At 37.4% G+C, this 17,658-nt stretch overlaps 1 protein-coding gene across 1 annotated transcript; it reads right to left on the reverse strand.

The window, feature by feature from the left end:
• Positions 1-3,081: 3,081 nt before the first annotated feature.
• On the reverse strand, positions 3,082-12,095 carry COMMD8 (COMM domain containing 8). The gene is made up of 5 exons (XM_031941920.1): positions 11,972-12,095; positions 10,479-10,634; positions 8,819-8,971; positions 5,777-5,932; positions 3,082-3,494 (listed from the first exon to the last, which is right to left on the reverse strand). Exons 1-5 carry the CDS (start codon positions 12,035-12,037, stop codon positions 3,474-3,476), a joined length of 552 nt encoding a protein of 183 aa, XP_031797780.1. The 5' UTR covers positions 12,038-12,095; the 3' UTR covers positions 3,082-3,473.
• Between the last annotated feature and the right edge of the window lie 5,563 nt (positions 12,096-17,658).

Genomic DNA, 17,658 nt, shown 5'->3' on the forward strand with positions numbered 1-17,658 from the left:
CCCTCTGTCAGGAGGTGGGAGGTGGAGTTCAGAAGCAGGCTTCCCATGTGGCATCCGCCGCTTTGATCACAGCCTCCAAAGTTGCTTTTCTTCACATAAATGAGGAAACTGACATTTGGCTGCTGGTGATTGAAACAGTGAGTGTCAGGAGCAGGGTTTGAGCCCGAGTTTCCACTGACTCCATGTTGCACATTCTTCCTACTACACATACCTCATCTTGATGGATGTCATTTTCTTGATATAAAATGAGGGCTTGGACCTAGATGATCTCTAAGGTCACTTCCAGTTCTAAAATCCCATTAATCCACGAGGAGAGAAGGCATTTCATATGTCCTGCCTCCAGATTATGAGGCTCGGGGAAGCTGAGGCGTCCTGGACACCAGGGGACAGGGGCAGAAAAAGTGGGGAGGCCAGGGGAAAGAAATGTAAAAAAGGAAGAGAAACAACTTTCAAAAATTTCAGAAATTATGAGAAAAGAAAGCTATGTTTTCCCATCCTCACTACACCAAATGACCCACTTCTTTCAGAAAAACTCAAGCCAGTATCATTAATATTATATAAATATTAGTTACATTATGGATGAAAATAGCTTTGGGGAGACTGGCCTGAGAACCTAACACTGCCTCAACAGGAAAATACACCAAGTACCACATAATTTATAACATAATATTTGGAGCACAATCTGTCCTAAGCTGGAACACTGGCTGATCATATGACGATTCCTTATCTGTAGAACTGGGATAATAATAATTGTCCTACCTCTATCACAAAGCTACCATAAGGACCAAATGAAATGGTTATAAAAAAAAGGTTTTTTTAATTATAAAGTACTATATAAATTTAATATGACATTGTAGAATGCAACATGGTATAGTGCTGAACAAGAAAGCACTCTGTAAATTGTTAAAACTATGCAAATATAAAATATTACATTCTTGCTGAGTGTATGTTTGTAAGAGATTACAACTGGTATCGATTTTTCTGAGATGGTCCCTATCCAAAATTGTTTGCTGAAAGATGAAAACTGACAAAGCACATATTTGCCGTGCCAAAAACTTAAGACAGTGCCGTTCCCATCTCCCTTACAACACAGACAATGAAGTCTCTGCTCATTCCTAATGTACAGTACCCTGTACTGAGGGTATGTAGCTAAGACAATCTGGGCCCACAGAGGCAGAGAGCCCCAGCCCCTCACCTTCCTAATGAGGACACGGCAAGCTCAGGGCTGTGCCCACGCAGGTTCCTGCAGACAGTCTCCTGGAGGGCTGGGCCCCACTCCCAGGATGCCAGGTCTGATACATCACCTCACAAAAAGCAGGGCCGAGAGCAGCAGCCTTGGCGGCACCATGCCAGCACCGCACCAGGGCATTTTAAGTTCTAGAGCTGCCAAAACCCAAGTGTTTCACACCAAAAAGAAGTCTTAAATACTTTCTTCATTTGAGTTTAATGAAATTTCCCAACAGAATTCCTATTTGGTTCTACTTGGCGCATATACGGGCTCTTCTATACATAAACAAAGGCAATGTGGTGCAATGAGAAGTGTCCCAGGTACATTATCCATCGAGTGACCCACCTAAAACATGAAGGATCCATCTATTGGGCCTCTATGACTCTCTACATTACAAACCTGAATTCAAATCCAGCCTCAGACTCTTACTTGCTCTATGATCCCAGGCAAGTCCCTTAAACTGTCGGCTGCAATGTCCCCAGTTGTAAAACAGAGAAAGTAATAATGCCTATCTTGCAGGGTGGTTGTGAGGGTCAAATAACATCTTTGTGAAGTGTTTTTACCATAGGGCTTGGCACACAGAATGTGTAATATAAACGCTAGCTGTAATCATCATTACGATTACTTTTAAGTACCTATGTGTTTGCCAGGCAGTACACAAGACAGAGATAAAAATACAAAGACAAAAATAAAACAGCCCCTATTCCTTTAGGACCTTACATTCTGTTGAGGAATCAATATGTGTGTATACAAAACAGATACAGGCAAAATCAGCACCGGGGACACCAGCCAAGGACACTAGAGTTTCATGTAGAAGACATCTGACATGAATTTAGAAAGAGAGATTACATGAGAGGCAGAGGTGAGGAGGGAATCCATCCCAGGCATATGGGACTGCCTGTGCAAAGGCGGGAGGCAGGAGTGAGACATGTGAGGACAGGAAGGAAGCTGATGGGACTGAACCAGAGAATGTGAATGAGCCCAGTCCAGGAGCCTGGATACCCAGCAGCTGACAGGAGGGTCAGGGAGACGGGCGGCATGTTTGATGACTAAGTTAGCATCCAGATCCTGGCAGGCCGGGACCACAGGGTGGAAACTAATTAAATGAAGTTTAATAGGGTTAAATCTTAAGGCTCATCCTTAGGTTCAAAAACTTATCTCCAGGAATAAAAAATGGGGGAGCCAGCCTGACAAAGATTTAGGGCCAGGAGTGAGTTCTATATGAATCAAGTGGGACATGACAGTCCAGAAGCGAATGTGGTCCTCCTTTATGGCACTGAGAAGCAGAGAGGGAAAGGGGCTTATGCCATGGTAACTCGAGCCAAGGCTCAGTTCTGGGCCCTACAACTGCAGAAGGAGACTCATAACCCTGAATGTGTCCAGTTCTTGTTCTGCTTAGCGATGATAGGAAATTAGGAGTTAATGGTGAAAGGCAGATAGGCCAACGAACAGGATTTCTGAACAGTTAGGGCAACCCAAAGGGGAATGTACTGTCTCAGGGGTCAGAGGATCCAGCTTTCTAGAGATCTTCAAACAAAAGCTAGATAGTCCTCTGTCAAACGTATAGTAGAGGAGAATCTTGTGCAACTAAGGTTCCTTTCTATCTCTGGGGTTCTATAAAAATGTGCACATATGTGTGCAGAGACTTAAAGTTTGTAAAGAAGAAAGCCATTAAGTGCTAGATGCCAAACTTTTTCTCAAAAACTTTTACATCAGTTCATAAACTATATATATATAACTATTTGTAAGTGTACAGAGACATCATATGTATGTATATATGTGTACACATATGTAGATATAAACACATACTTGCAGATATTGAATTGTTTTAAAATTAGATTTAAAACAGTTAAAATTATTAATCCATCATTAATATTTATAAACTTTTTTAAATGGGACTTATTTGTTCACATTAATTTGATATAATTAGAACACATAAGAGGGTATTTTTCTAAACAGGTATGTTTCTAAAGATTTCTCTACAAAATGTTACATAAAACAAGTTTTTAAAAAATATAAATTACCATGATTTTTCATATTTACTTTTTTTATACTTTTCAGACCAACCACAGTAACTTTTCCTAACTAAGTAAACACTTTCACGTTTCTGATCTCAGATTGCTTGTTCAGCTCAGCACACTGCATCGGTATCTTCCCCGGATCTCTGAGCATACTATATTTATTCTTGCTCCCGCCTCAGTTGTAGTAGTAAGAAGTTGGTGACTCGGATAGCCATTACTTCCAATCACTTCAATTGCAAGATGACCTTAAAAGACAAATTGAAGCAAACAGTCAGGTTGTTTCATAATGGGATGTTGGTATAATGCTAAAATGAAATGCTTTTTTAAAAATGGGATTGGGGTGGGGGGAAGAGATGTCATTCCACTCTCACTACTGATAACTAATGGATATCATTCACTTTAGGAACTGGGTGGATGAGCACAACTGGGCAGTTTCACTTGTCAAAATGATGTAGTAGAAATCCCAGCAGTATAGACCCCCACAGTTTTCTTTTTGTGAGCTAGGAGCAAGTATTGGTTCTTACCTCAGAGTGCAGAATTTCACCATGAAATTTTCATCAGCAGTTTTACAAGCCTGACTCCTAATAAACATGAAAATGCAGGCTAGTCACTGCTGGAGTTTTTTAAAGTGGCAGCAAGTTTCTTCTCTATTTCTCAAAGTTCCCAGATTCTCAAATCCGTTTCTGCCCATGCTCCTTTCATTCCTACATGCTTAAACTTTCTCAATTTTCTTTCTATCTATGTATCACTTTAGTGGACTTTCATTAAAGCCTCTTTAAAATCGTACAAGTCTTTTGTTTTCATCTTATTCTGACACTTCTCTTTCTTCCACTTGCTTTTATACAACATCATATTTCAAATAATCTTCACAGCACTGAGTATATTCTCTCCTCTCTGTCTGTTTCTGTCTATATCTCTGTCTCTGTCTGTCTGGCTGTGTGTGTGTGTGTGTGTGTGTGTGTGTCTGTATTTCTCTGTCTACCCATCTCTTCTGTGCTCATGAAAGGAGGGAGGGGGGGAAGAGAGAGACCCTTTCCATCACCACCCTAAAATAATGAAACTTACTCTTGTCAATTGCCTTTAAAATCTTTATTCCTGCTGTTGAAAGCATTCTATGGCCTGCCAGGAAACCGTGTGGTACAGAACCATAGACACAGAATGGTAATGCTGGGAGAGCCCCGGGAGCTGCTCAAACCCAACCCCTTCTCACTGAGAGGGGGAAGTTAAGCCCCCAAATGAAATGATTACATGAGATCACCAGGTCTTGGCTCCAAGTCCAATGACCTTTTTATTCCACACCACTACCTTTATTCCATATTACAAACATTAGTCTCTATTTTACAACAGCATCAGCCACAAAGTCAAGTCAAATCAAACTGACACGCACCAATTCAGGGGCTACTTTGTGCCATGCACTAGGCTACACAGGACAGTCCCTGTTCTCTAGAGACTCACAAAATATGGGGGAGACATGCAAGTAATTATGGATAAAACAAGACAGATACCTAATATAAGAAAGCCACTGGTTAAGAGGGACCAAGAAAGGGGATCAGGGAGTAGAATTTTAGCTGGGATTTAATCGAAGCCAGAAGGTAGAGTCTCCACCAGAGCAAAACATTGGCATGCATACATCTAAATACCAATTCCAGGTACTCTGTTTGCTAATGGACACATGGATCTATCATGAGGGACCCAATGACAATTACAGGGCACAGAAAGAAAGTTAGAGCTTATTGGGAATGGAGCAGGATGGGCTGGTAGGAATGAACAAGGAGGATCAGGCTTTGGGAAAGGAGGGGTGAGGCATGATCCCAGCTACTACCTGACTGGACCAAACACCAATGACAGGCACCAGAAATATAAGATTATTCATTTATATCTTTTCCCCTCAGCCATAATTTCTGCTATTATTGTTATATTTTAATTGTGTAAGTCCACATCCAAATATAACAACCAGATAAAAAAAGAATACTATTATAATTATGTATATCATGACAGACTATAAAAACAAACCTATTATTTTAGGTTACTACTGTTTTCATAAAAAATTACCTTCAATATGGTATTTTATCCTGATTCTACTTTAGGAAATAAAAGCTATTGAAGTGTTTTCCAAATGGAGCACTTCCAGTTCTAAAGATGAATGCTAATTTATCTAATGCTAATCTAAAAGATGAATGCTAGACACTTTTTATTTAATATTAAAGTACCATTCTATAAGAATAATGTTCAATAATAATAAATCCTACAGTTAAAAAGGCATGATTTTATTTTGAATAGGTTCCAAAATCAAACAAGGATAGATTGAGTAAAATCTGCTCAGAATTAGTGATTTGATAGGGGTGCTATTAATTGATTTCTTAATTCCAAAGCTGTAAAGTAACAGATTACTTGTCAACAAAGAAAAATACAGGAAACAACAAAACCAAAACCATATTTTATTCACGTAGCTCTAAGGATAATAAATCCCAAAGATTAAAACACACATACAAACTTAACCACAAAAGCATTCAGTAACATGATATACCTTATTAGCTGCTTCCAATGAATTTATTAAATTCTGCAGTTCTTCTTTATTCATTTCAACAGAATACTGTTTCATGTCACCATTTTCCTTTACATCTAGATCAAGGTTCACAAGTGGCACTTGCAGTGTGGCAATCTTATCACTAGAGAGAACAAGCTATTTAAATAAAAAAGGTAATAGGGGAAAAAAATCAAACAAGTCTGTATTAATTATACATTTTAAGCCTAACAAAACAGCATTTTAAAGGGTTCTATGATGTACTGAAGAAACTACAAGGAATAAATGAATCAAATCCACATAAAATCACAATCTTGAGGCTTAATTTAATGAACAGGTAAACGCCAGCCTACCTTCTTTTATGCAATAACCAGTTGTTAAGTCCCTACTATGTACTATGTACAGCACAAAGTCCTAATTGGCTGCTTCTTCTTGGTGGGGAAGGTGACCCTGGGCTGTCATAGGCCAGCCCAGCCAAGCACAAGTTTGGGCAGCTTCCAATATGTCTGAAGGCTTCAAATTTTAGCAAAAGCTCTAAATTGACTTCCAAGGACCAACCTAAACAAGGAGGAAGAGCTCTTCTCCAACAAGCTCTCCCCATGAAGTCTTTAAAGTCTCTGGTCTTGGTAACACAGGAAACAAAACCAAATACAAACTAACCCTCATTACTTCTGCTTTTGTAAGGAGAATGCCACATGGTGATAAGAACTGCGGGTTTTAGGCCAAATAGAACCTTTGACTTAGTTACTGACACCCTAAATGTTACAGCTTTCTCTAGTGAGCAACAAAGAGGCAGACTATTTTTGTAACTGAATCGTATCAGTTTTGACATTTATGTTATTAATGAATCCAGAAAAAAAAAAAAAAAAGTTATGGCTAGATGGAAAAATGACTCAACAGATTCTCTTGGAAAGGAAATAAACCGGTAGAAAGTGTTTGATCACGGACTGGTCATCTTATTTCAAAAAGCAGCACTCATTGGTATTTGCAGAACCACCATTATGAAAATAACTGCAGCCTGTCAATGGATAGCTATTACAGAGAGTGCAGAGGGAAAAACTCTACCAAGAATTTGATAAAACCCTTTAAATTTAATCAACACCTACTCTGCTACCTGGCAACTTCACTGAAAATGCAGGAATATGTAGGGGGGGAAAATAAGTAAACTGGTAAAAATGAATGAGGAAAAAGGAACGAGAGAGGCTAAGAGTTGAAGGCTAGACAGAAGCCTCCTAAGTATACAGCATTAATATTTTCTTCAAGAAAAGAATTGGCAGGTATCCATCACAATAATACCACTCATGTGGAATATGACTCATCACTGATGAACCAGCTATCTGCACTAATTTGTTAGTTTAGAAGTTTAAAGAAGTTAGCTAAAAGTTTAAAGAAAAGAATAGGATAAGCAATGGACATGATGCAAATTTACTTGCCCCTCTCCTTCAAAAGGCTGCTGAGAAAGCTCCTACTTACTACTTTCCCATTTACATAAATGTTGTATGAGAATCACAAATGGATGCATCGAGGGTATTAGTGGGGAATGGTCAGGCTTTCCCAAGCAATTTTGTGAAGTAATGCAGATTTTTACAATCACACAAATGACTGATAGACGTAGCAAATACAAGAGATCAGCAACTGCTCCAGAACTTGGCTTTAACCACTTACACAAGAAAACCCAGTGGAAAAAGAAGGCCTATTTCGCAAATCAGGACATCTAGCTAGCGGCAAGATCTAAAGAACTTGTGTATCAGCGCGTACATGAGCACGCATGCGCGCATATGTATGTGTGTGTGTGTGTGTGTCTCAAACAGTACAAATGGACAAAATGGGACCAAAATTCACCAGGAGAGGAGACTAGGTTGATTGTAACAAATTGCAAAGCTCACTTAATGACTCAAAACTCCCAAAAATAAAAGATGTTTTTTTAATACCAATATTCTACTGGTGCTATGGTACAAATTTGTGTCATAGAACATTGTACTCTCAAGACCTAAAAAAAAGTATCATTCAGAAGGTAAGGAAGAGACACACAGTGAGTAATATCACAAAGGCTGTGTATGGATGAAAAAGGTGAGATGTCCAGATGGCAGGAGTGAGTGATGACAGGTGAACATCTCAGTTCATGCAATATCATGAAAGCATGAGGAAGGTCTCTATAGAGTGTTGGGTAGGCCGTAAGTCGTGCAGGATGGCTAGTGACATGCATCGTCATTTCCAGAGACAAGGGCTTCCTTGCTATTATTACAACAAGATACTCTCATCTACCAACTTGTTTTTTTTTTTACTGGATGTCCCCCAAATCTGGACCTTTCTCACTCAAGTCTGCCTCATAATTTCCTTCAAATCTCAGCTAAAATCCCACCCTGTAACAAAAGCCAAATTCCTTAATGCCATCCCTTACCAATTATCTCCAGTTTATACTGTTTACAAATTGTTTGCACATTGTTATTTTCATATTGTCTTACTCATCAGAATGTGAGTTCCTTGAGAAGAGAGACCATCTTTTACTTTTCTTTGTATCCCCAATGCTTTGTACATTTAATTGAGTAGGAATTCAACAGTGCTATAATCCTACTTCAGAAATCTCCAATATAATTTTCTATTGGAAATTATTATAGTACTTTGAACAAGATAGTAACAAAGACTTCTATTGGAAATTATTACAGTACTTTGAACAGGATGGTAACAACAACAACAAAAAAAATTACAACAACAAATTTTGCTTGTTCCAGGCAAGAGGGAAGTAAAAGCTTTCCAAAGACAGGAAAAAAGTGAGAGCAAAGCCATGGAGATATTTAAGCATAAGAAATGTTTGGAGAAAAATTCCAGTCTGGTTGTCAGGCCTTAAATGCTTTCTTCAAATAAAACACTTCTATTTAAGACTTAATCAAAAGACAGATTTCAAAAAATTGGTTAATTTAATCATATTATAAACAATTATTACTTTAGAAATGTATTATAAAAAGGAAGAAACAGCAATTTTAATAAATTTTTAAGTGATCAAAAATAATTTAAATATACACAATCCCAATTATACAGTTTTACCTTTAACTGCCAATCAAAATCCTGTAACTGAGCAGAGGAAATGGCAATTACTTCTCCTAAGAGAGCTTTCCTAAGTTCATCCTTCCGGCTTTTCAAACACTTCATGATTGTCTTCTGATGATCTGAGCTTAAGTGATTCAATTGCTTAATCACCTAAGAAATTTTTAAACATGGTTAAAATTAAAAATAGCACACACATTTAAAGGCAAAATAAAACAACATTATTGATAATGATAAATAAGACATAGCATAATTCCAGCTAATATTTTCAAATTTTAGAGTTTAATCTTTCCTTGTAGTTTTTCAGGACAAAAATTTTATCTCATGGCCAGGGTATTCAAATTTGCAACCAAGAGTCATAACCAGCCAATTAGAAAATACAAAATTTTTGTTCTTCAAGTTTATTTTAAATTCAAAGAACATAGGAATTTGTACTCAGAAGATTTGAAGCAAATCCTAGGTCTGCTATTTACTCTCTGTATGCCTTTAGGAAAGTCACAACCTCTGTGGATCTCTATAAAAGAAGAGGGCTCAACTAGATGACCACAAAGGATCATCCTAACTCTAAATATTGCATTCCATTTGTTCTTACCTATTTGCTCCCAACCAAGTAAAAATCCTAAACACATGAAAATTAAATCTAGTGTGATAATTCCGAATTCAGGCAAGGCAGCTTCCTCCCTTTGCTTCAATCTCTAGTATTGATCCAAGTTTGAGCAGTGCTCCAAAATGCCTGAGAACTGGGGAGTTTGTGAACCAACAAAACTAAGAAATAAATACAACTAAAAATTTCTTGAGCACATATTTTTTATAAACCTTAAGGAAGACAAAAATGAGTAACACATATTCTTCATCCTTAAGGAGCTTCCAATCTAGTAGAGGAAATTGTATATATAAAATAATGATGATAAGTTAAATCTTATACCATGAACTTGCAAGAATAGTGTCAGAAGGACTAAAACACAGAATGAGCAAGGCTGATGGAGAAAAGTAAAGATATCAAAAAGTTTTTAATTTTGTGTTTTAAAGTTAGTTGGGGAAAACAGGAGATTCAAAGAAAGAATAGGCCTGGTCCTCCATGGGGACGGGGCAATGATAACTAACAGAAAGAAAGCAAAGTTGTGCCTTCTTCTCTTTGCTGATATATTCTCTAACAGGGAAGATCCTAAATTAAATAGAGACAGTAAGAGAGCATCTAGTTAACCTTGATGAGTTCAAGTCAATAGATCTAGGAATTCAACAGTGTTATAAAACCTACTTCAGAAATCTCCAATTATAATTTTCTACTGGAAATTATTATAGTACTTTGAACAAGATAGTAACAAAGACTTCTACTGGAAATCATTACAGTACTTTGAACAGGATGGTAACAACAAAAAAAAAATTCTCAACAACAAATTTTGCCTGTTCCAGGCAAGAGGGAAGCAAAAGCTTTCCAAGACAGGAAAAAAGTGAGAGCAAAGCCATGGAGATATTTAAGCACAAGAAATATTTAACATGATAATTACACGCAATTCATGAGATTTGCTATATCATAAATATACATCAAGAATCATAGTATATCATAGTGTATCATGAATTGTTCTATTAACCACTGTTCTATTAAACCAACAAAAACTAAGATGCTTATTACACAAAAACCAATCTGAAGCGCTATTACCTTTTCAAAATCTTTATTTTTACCAATGACAGTTTTGAAAAACTTCGAAAACTCTTCCAAGACATTAATCCACTCTGTTGAATTCCAAATACTGTCATAATCCTTAAACTGAGGATAAGCACGGCCACAAATGCCATCAATAACTTTGTGAAGAAGCTGTAAAAGAAAGGGAAGAAATTATTTCATTAAACTGGATTAGCACATTTGCTTTCATTATTATACTGACAGACTCAATCAAAAGTACTCATAATATCACAACAATTCAAAATCTAAATAATTTCATATAATTCTGGTTTAATGAAAAGGTAGTCAAATGTTTCAAACATTCTAGAAATAATACTTCTCTAAAAAATTAAAAATGATACTTTTCTAAAAAATTAAAAATGATTCTTGTCTAAAAAATTAAAAATGATACTTCTCTAAAAAATTAAAAGTGAAACTTCTCTAAAAAATTAAAAATGATACTTCTCTAAAAAATTAAAAGTGAAACTTCTCTAAAAAATTAAAAATGATACTTCTCTAAAAAATTAAAAGGTAGGTGACAAATATTTGAAATTCATTTCTGATCTTTTGCTACAGTTTTGCGACAGGGTTGCTTTACCAAAATATCTTCTTTCCATGAAAGATAAAGTCTTAACAGCAACTCATATTAACAATCAAATTTAAACCACTTTTTGCTGTTGACAACATCCACACCTACTCCCCAAATAACCAAAGTTTAATCCAATTCCTATACGCTCTTTTCTATACATGGTAAAAATCAATTGTAATTTGTAAAACCAATTTATAAAATAAAAAAAAGGCAATTAAAATTTAAAATCAATTAAAATTATAAAATCGATTTATAAAGTATTAAATGTATTTACAAGTCAAAATCAATTATAAATTATAAAACCGATCTATAAATTTTAAAAAGCATTTACAAGTTAAAAATCAATCATAAGCTACAAAATCAATTCGCAAATTTAAAGACATCAAAAGTTAAAATCAATTACACGCTATAAAAGCGATTTATAATCCTAAATCAGTTACAAGTGTTCCGGGTGCCCCCCACCCCTGCGGAGCGCGGAGGGCAGCGCGGGCTCCTGACCGACACGGGCCCAAGCTTGCAGCCAAGGAAAGGCAGCTCCCGGGCGCGGGCCAGGACGCAGCGGACAGCCCGAGGGACGGGGAGGGAGCGTTTTCGGGAAGTCCCGGATCTAATTCGAACCCCACACCCCGGGAAAGACCCGTCTCACGGGGGGGAGGGGGGGGCGGGGGAGGGGAGGGTGACCTGGCAGAGCTTGGTTAGGCTCTGTTTACTATCCGGTCTGTTCCACAGCTCGCTCCGTGACAGCCGGGCCCGCCGGTGTGGGGGAGCTGCGGGAGGCGGGGCGGGCGGGGGCGGGGCCCACGCGCTGACCCCGGGCTCCCCCCCACTCCCAGACCCGCGAAACCGAGCAAGGGCGATGGAGGCGGCGCGCCCGGAAGGCCCCGCGCCGCCCCCGCCTCACCTGGGGCCCGAGCTCGGCGGGCAGCTTCTCCAGCGCCCGCAAGGACAAGTCCTCCTCCGCCTCCATGGCCTCCGCGGCGAAGCGGCCCCGGCCGGCCGATCACGTGAGGCGAACTTCCTCTCCCCGAGCTCCCGCAGGCTCCGCCCCCGAGAGGCGCTGCTGCGCTCACGTGATCCCGCCCCCCCCCCACGCCCCGCTCGTAAATTCCGAGGGAAAGGAAGGGGGAGGTGTGCGCATGCGTGCTTCTTAAAGGGCCCTTTTTCTTAGTGGCGCTTAAGGATGCTGGGATGTTAGCGCGGGAAGGGAATCCCGGGCAATGACCTCACTCCCTCCGCAAACTTAACTCCTTCGCTGCTGAGAGGCGGGGGAGGATAGCGGAGAGGAAAGCACAGTCAAAGAGAAGATAGAGAGAGGACACAAGGAGAGGAGAGAAAGGAGAAAGAGAAGACAGAGGAAAAGGAAGTGGAGAGAAAGAGAGGGAAAAAAAGTGACAGAAAGAGAAGAGAGTGAGAAAAAAAGGAGAGAAAAAACCAAAAGGAAAAAGAAGAGAGAATGACAAAAAAGAAAAGAGTGAGAAAAAAGAGAGAGAGAGAAGACAGAGGGAAAAGAAGTGGAGAGAAATAGAGGAAAAAGAAGAAAAGTGACAAAAAGAGAAGAGAGTGAGAAAAAAAAAGAGGAGAGAAAAAACCAAAAGGAAAAAGAAGAGAGAATGACAAAAAAGAAAAGAGTGAGAAAAAAGAGAGAGAAAAGACAGAGGAAAAAGAAGTGGAGAGAAAGAGAGGAAAAAGAAGAAAAGTGACAGAAAGAGAAGAGAGTGAGAAAAAAAGAGGAGAGAAACCAAAAGGAAAAAGAAGAAGAGAATGACAAAAAAGAAAAGAGTGAGAAAAGAGAGAGAGAGAGAAGACAGAGGAAAAAGAAGTGGAGAGAAAGAGAGGAAAAAGAAGAAAAGTGACAGAAAGAGAAGAGAGTGAGAAAAAAAGAGGAGAGAAAAAACCAAAAGGAAAAAGAAGAGAGAGAGAAGAGAGAATGACAAAAAAGAAAAGAGTGAGAAAAAAGAGAGAGAAGACAGAGGAAAAAGAAGTGGAGAGAAAGAGAGGAAAAAGAAAAAAAGTGACAGAAAGAGAAGAGAGTGAGAAAAAACCAAAAGAAAAAGGAAGAGAGAATGACAAAAAAGAAAAGAGTGAAAAAAGAGAGAGAGAGAAGACAGGAAAAAGAAGTGGAGAGAAAGAGAGGAAAAAGAAGAAAAGTGATAAAAACAGAAGAGAGTGAGAAACAAAGAGGAGAGAAAAAACCAAAAGGAAAAAGAAGAGAGAATGACAAAAAAGAAAAGAGAGAGAAAAGAGAGAGAGAAGACAGAGGAAAAGAAGTGGAGAGAAAGAGAGGAAAAAGAAGAAAAGTGACAAAAAGAGAAGAGAGTGAGAAAAAAGAGAAGAGAAAACCAAAAGGAAAAAGAAAAGAGTGAGAAAAGAGAGAGAGAGAGAAGACAGAGGAAAAAGAAGTGGAGAGAAAGAGAGGAAAAAGAAGAAAAGTGACAAAAAGAGAAGAGAGTGAGAAAAAAAGAGGAGAGAAAACCAAAAGGAAAAAGAAGAGAGAATGACAAAAAAGAAAAGAGTGAGAAAAGAGAGAGAGAGAGAAGACAGAGGAAAAAGAAGTGGAGAGAAAGAGAGGAAAAAGAAGAAAAGTGACAAAAAGAGAAGAGAGTGAGAAAAAAAGAGGAGAGAAAAAACCAAAAGGAAACAGAAGGGAGAATGACAAAAAAAGAAAAGAGTGAGAAAAAAGAGAGAGAGAAGAGAGAGGAAAAAGAAGTGGAGGGAAAGAGAGGAAAAAGAAAAAAAAGTGACAGAAAGAGAAGAGAGTGAGAAAAAAAGAGGAGAGAAAACCAAAAGGAAAAAGAAGAGAGAATGACAAAAAAGAAAAGAGTGAGAAAAAAGAGAGAGAAAAGACAGAGGAAAAAGAAGTGGAAAGAGAGGAAAAAGAAGAAAAGTGACAAAAAGAGAAGAGAGAATGACAAAAAAGAAAAGAGTGAGAAAAAAAGAGAGAAGACAGAGGAAAAAGAAGTGGAGAGAAAGAGAGGAAAAAGAAAAAAAAGTGACAGAAAGAGAAGAGAGTGAGAAAAAACCAAAAGAAAAAGGAAGAGAGAATGACAAAAAAGAAAAGAGTGAAAAAAGAGAGAGAGAGAAGACAGGAAAAAGAAGTGGAGAGAAAAAGAGGAAAAAGAAGAAAAGTGATAAAAACAGAAGAGAGTGAGAAACAAAGAGGAGAGAAAAAACCAAAAGGAAAAAGAAGAGAGAATGACAAAAAAAGAAAAGAGCAAGAAAAAGGAGAAAGAAGAGAGAGAAGGCAGAGGAAAAAGAAGTGGAGAGAAAGAGAGGAAAAAGAAGAAAAGTGACAAAAAGAGAAGAGAGTGAGAAAAAAAGAGGAGAGAAAAAACCAAAAGGAAACAGAAGAGAGAATGACAAAAAAGAAAAGAGTGAGAAAAAAGAGAGAGAGAAGAGAGAGGAAAAAGAAGTGGAGGGAAAGAGAGGAAAAAGAAAAAAAAGTGACAGAAAGAGAAGAGAGTGAGAAAAAAAGAGGAGAGAAAACCAAAAGGAAAAAAGAAGAGAGATGACAAAAAAGAAAAGAGGAGAAAAAAGAGAGAGAAAAGACAGAGGAAAAAGAAGGGGAAAGAGAGGAAAAAGAAGAAAAGTGACAAAAAGAGAAGAGAATGAGAAAAAAAAAGAGGAGAGAAAAAACCAAAAGGAAAAAGAAGAGAGAGAGAAGAGAGAATGACAAAAAAGAAAAGAGTGAGAAAAAAGAGAGAGAAGACAGAGGAAAAAGAAGTGGAGAGAAAGAGAGGAAAAAGAAAAAAAAGTGACAGAAAGAGAAGAGAGTGAGAAAAAACCAAAAGAAAAAGGAAGAGAGAATGACAAAAAAGAAAAGAGTGAAAAAAGAGAGAGAGAGAAGACAGGAAAAAGAAGTGGAGAGAGAGGAGAAAAGAAGAAAGGATAAAACAGAAGAGAGAGAAAAAAAAAGAGGAGAGAAAAAACCAAAAGGAAAAAGAAGAGAGAATGACAAAAAAAGAAAAGAGCAAGAAAAAAGAGAAAGAAGAGAGAGAAGGCAGAGGAAAAAGAAGTGGAGAGAAAGAGAGGAAAAAGAAGAAAAGTGACAAAAAGAGAAGAGAGTGAGAAAAAAGAGGAGAGAAAACCAAAAGGAAACAGAAGAGAGAATGACAAAAAAGAAAAGAGTGAGAAAAAAGAGAGAGAGAAGACAGAGGAAAAAGAAGTGGAGGGAAAGAGAGGAAAAAGAAAAAAAAGTGACAGAAAGAGAAGAGGGAGAGAAAAAAAGAGGAGAGAAAACCAAAAGGAAAAAGAAGAGAAATGACAAAAAGAAGAAAGAGTGAGAAAAAGAGAGAAAAGACAGAGGAAAAAGAAGTGGAAAGAGAGGAAAAAGAAGAAAAGTGACAAAAAGAGAAGAGAATGAGAAAAAAAAAGAGGAGAGAAAAAACCAAAAGGAAAAAGAAGAGAGAGAGAAGAGAGAATGACAAAAAAGAAAAGAGTGAGAAAAAAGAGAGAGAAGACAGAGGAAAAAGAAGTGGAGAGAAAGAGAGGAAAAAGAAAAAAAAGTGACAGAAAGAGAAGAGAGTGAGAAAAAACCAAAAGAAAAAGGAAGAGAGAATGACAAAAAAGAAAAGAGTGAAAAAAGAGAGAGAGAGAAGACAGGAAAAAGAAGTGGAGAGAAAGAGAGGAAAAAGAAGAAAAGTGATAAAAACAGAAGAGAGTGAGAAAAAAAGAGGAGAGAAAAAACCAAAAGGAAAAAGAAGAGAGAATGACAAAAAAAGAAAAGAGTGAGAAAAAAGAGAAAGAAGAGAGAGAAGGCAGAGGAAAAAGAAGTGGAGAGAGAAGAGAAAAAGAGAGGAAAAAGAAAAAACTGACAAAAAGAGAAGAGAGAAAACAAAAAGGAAAAAGAAGAGAGAATGACAAAAAATAAGAGAGTGAGAAAAAAGAGAAAGGAGAGAGAGAAGACAGGGGGGGAAAAAAGGAGAGCGAGGGGGAAAATGCTCAAATACTTTGGTCCCATAATGAAAAGAGGGGACTTGTAAAAGACTCTGATGTTGGAAGAAATCAAAGGCAGAAGGAGAATTGGACAACAGAGGATATGATGGGTAGTGTCATGAAAATGATGAACAAAGTATTTAAGCTTCAATATTTTACCTTTCAGCAAATAATTTGAATTAATTTCTGTAATTATTAGTTGATTTAGCTCCTTGCTTCCCAGGGGACTCTCAAGTCTTCTCCAGCATCTCCATTCAATAATGTCAATTTGTTGGTGCTCAGCTTTCCTTGTAATATACCTCTCACATCCATATGTAGCTACTGGAGAGAGACAGAGATGGAATTATTAAGCACTGACTATGAGGGATAATAAAGTTATTAAGCACTTATCAATAGTGAGGGGGGAAAAGAGCACTAATTACTAAGCACTGATTATGAGACAGAAAGATAATTTATTAATTACTTTTGTGCCAATCACTTTGCTATACACCAGGGATAAAAATAAACCAACACTGTTACATAGAGAATAACAAGTCTCCTGTTCAAAACTGGGCTTTGTGACTTGTTACCTTGTTACTTGTTACTAATATAACCCAGGCTAAATCACCTCACCCCCTGGGACTCAGTTTCCTCTTATATAAAAATGGGAGGGTTGGTCTACATGGAAGTTCTTCAGCTGTCACTCTATGAGCCTTTCATATTATTTGAACATGATTTTAAAAAAAAAAAAAAAAAGTCTCCAGACTGAAAAGTATTCATTATGAATAACCAGAAAGTCTTTAGGCTATTATTTTTTGAGATGGAGTTTAGGAATCAGTGTCATATTGTGAAAAGCACACTGGCTATGGAATCAGAAAACCTTTTGACTCAATAATATTTGCATGATTTAACCTCACAAAGTTGCTTAAGAGAATTTTTATAAGACATAAAAGCTATATAAGTTAGTTATTACTGACAATTACAGGGGCATGTAGGCTATATAAATGTGAGCTATTATTTTTATAACTGGCAGAGAATTTATTACAAAAAGAAGATATAATAGCAATACTTCTAACCAGTAGAATATACATTACTTTACCAGACCAAAAGCTCCCAAATCTCAGTTCATCCAGCATTTTACTTCAGTACAGCAATTTTAGAGTTTCTGTCACTGTCTGTAGCTTCTCATTGAGCAGCTTCCAAGGACCTATTCTGCCTTTATTAATGTCCAGGAGTTTCAGGCATCACGATAGTAGAAATTAATGAAGCCCCCAAGTAAAAATATATATCATAAGGTGTTATGGCAGGGAAGGAAGAGTTAAACAAAATGATGCTGCTAGGATATTTCATGTGGTTGCTTTGTCATTTGATTTTTTGAATCTGCTTTTTCTTTGTTTCCAGGGATAGGTTCATTGGGGAAGATCCTCTTGGCAAATGACTACTATAAACAATAGATACTGATAAAACATTGATTTAAAAAGATAATGCTTACATTTCTGTAAGAAGAATCAGATTGATTTCATTCACTCATAGATACTAAAGAGGAAATATTGGTGTCAACTTTCTAAGAAACGGCGTCCATAAATATCCAAAATGTCAATATTTACAAACAATTGCCAAATTGCTATTTATCATCATTTTAAATTTCATGAAAATGTAAAGATAAAGCTGTTTATT

This window comes from Sarcophilus harrisii, chromosome 6 (assembly GCF_902635505.1).
Source record: "Sarcophilus harrisii chromosome 6, mSarHar1.11, whole genome shotgun sequence".
In the NCBI taxonomy this organism is placed as follows: Eukaryota; Metazoa; Chordata; class Mammalia; order Dasyuromorphia; family Dasyuridae; genus Sarcophilus; species Sarcophilus harrisii.

Excerpts from the sequence above, each read along its gene's own strand:
- COMMD8 (XM_031941920.1), bottom strand. The coding sequence starts at position 12,037 with ATGGAGGCGGAGGAGGACTTGTCCTTGCGGGCGCTGGAGAAGCTGCCC. Across the intron at positions 10,635-11,971 it reads CCGCCGAGCTCGGGCCCCAG|CTTCTTCACAAAGTTATTGA; the intron begins GTGAGGCGGGGG and ends TTTCTTTTACAG. Across the intron at positions 8,972-10,478 it reads AAAATAAAGATTTTGAAAAG|GTGATTAAGCAATTGAATCA; the intron begins GTAATAGCGCTT and ends AAAATTTCTTAG.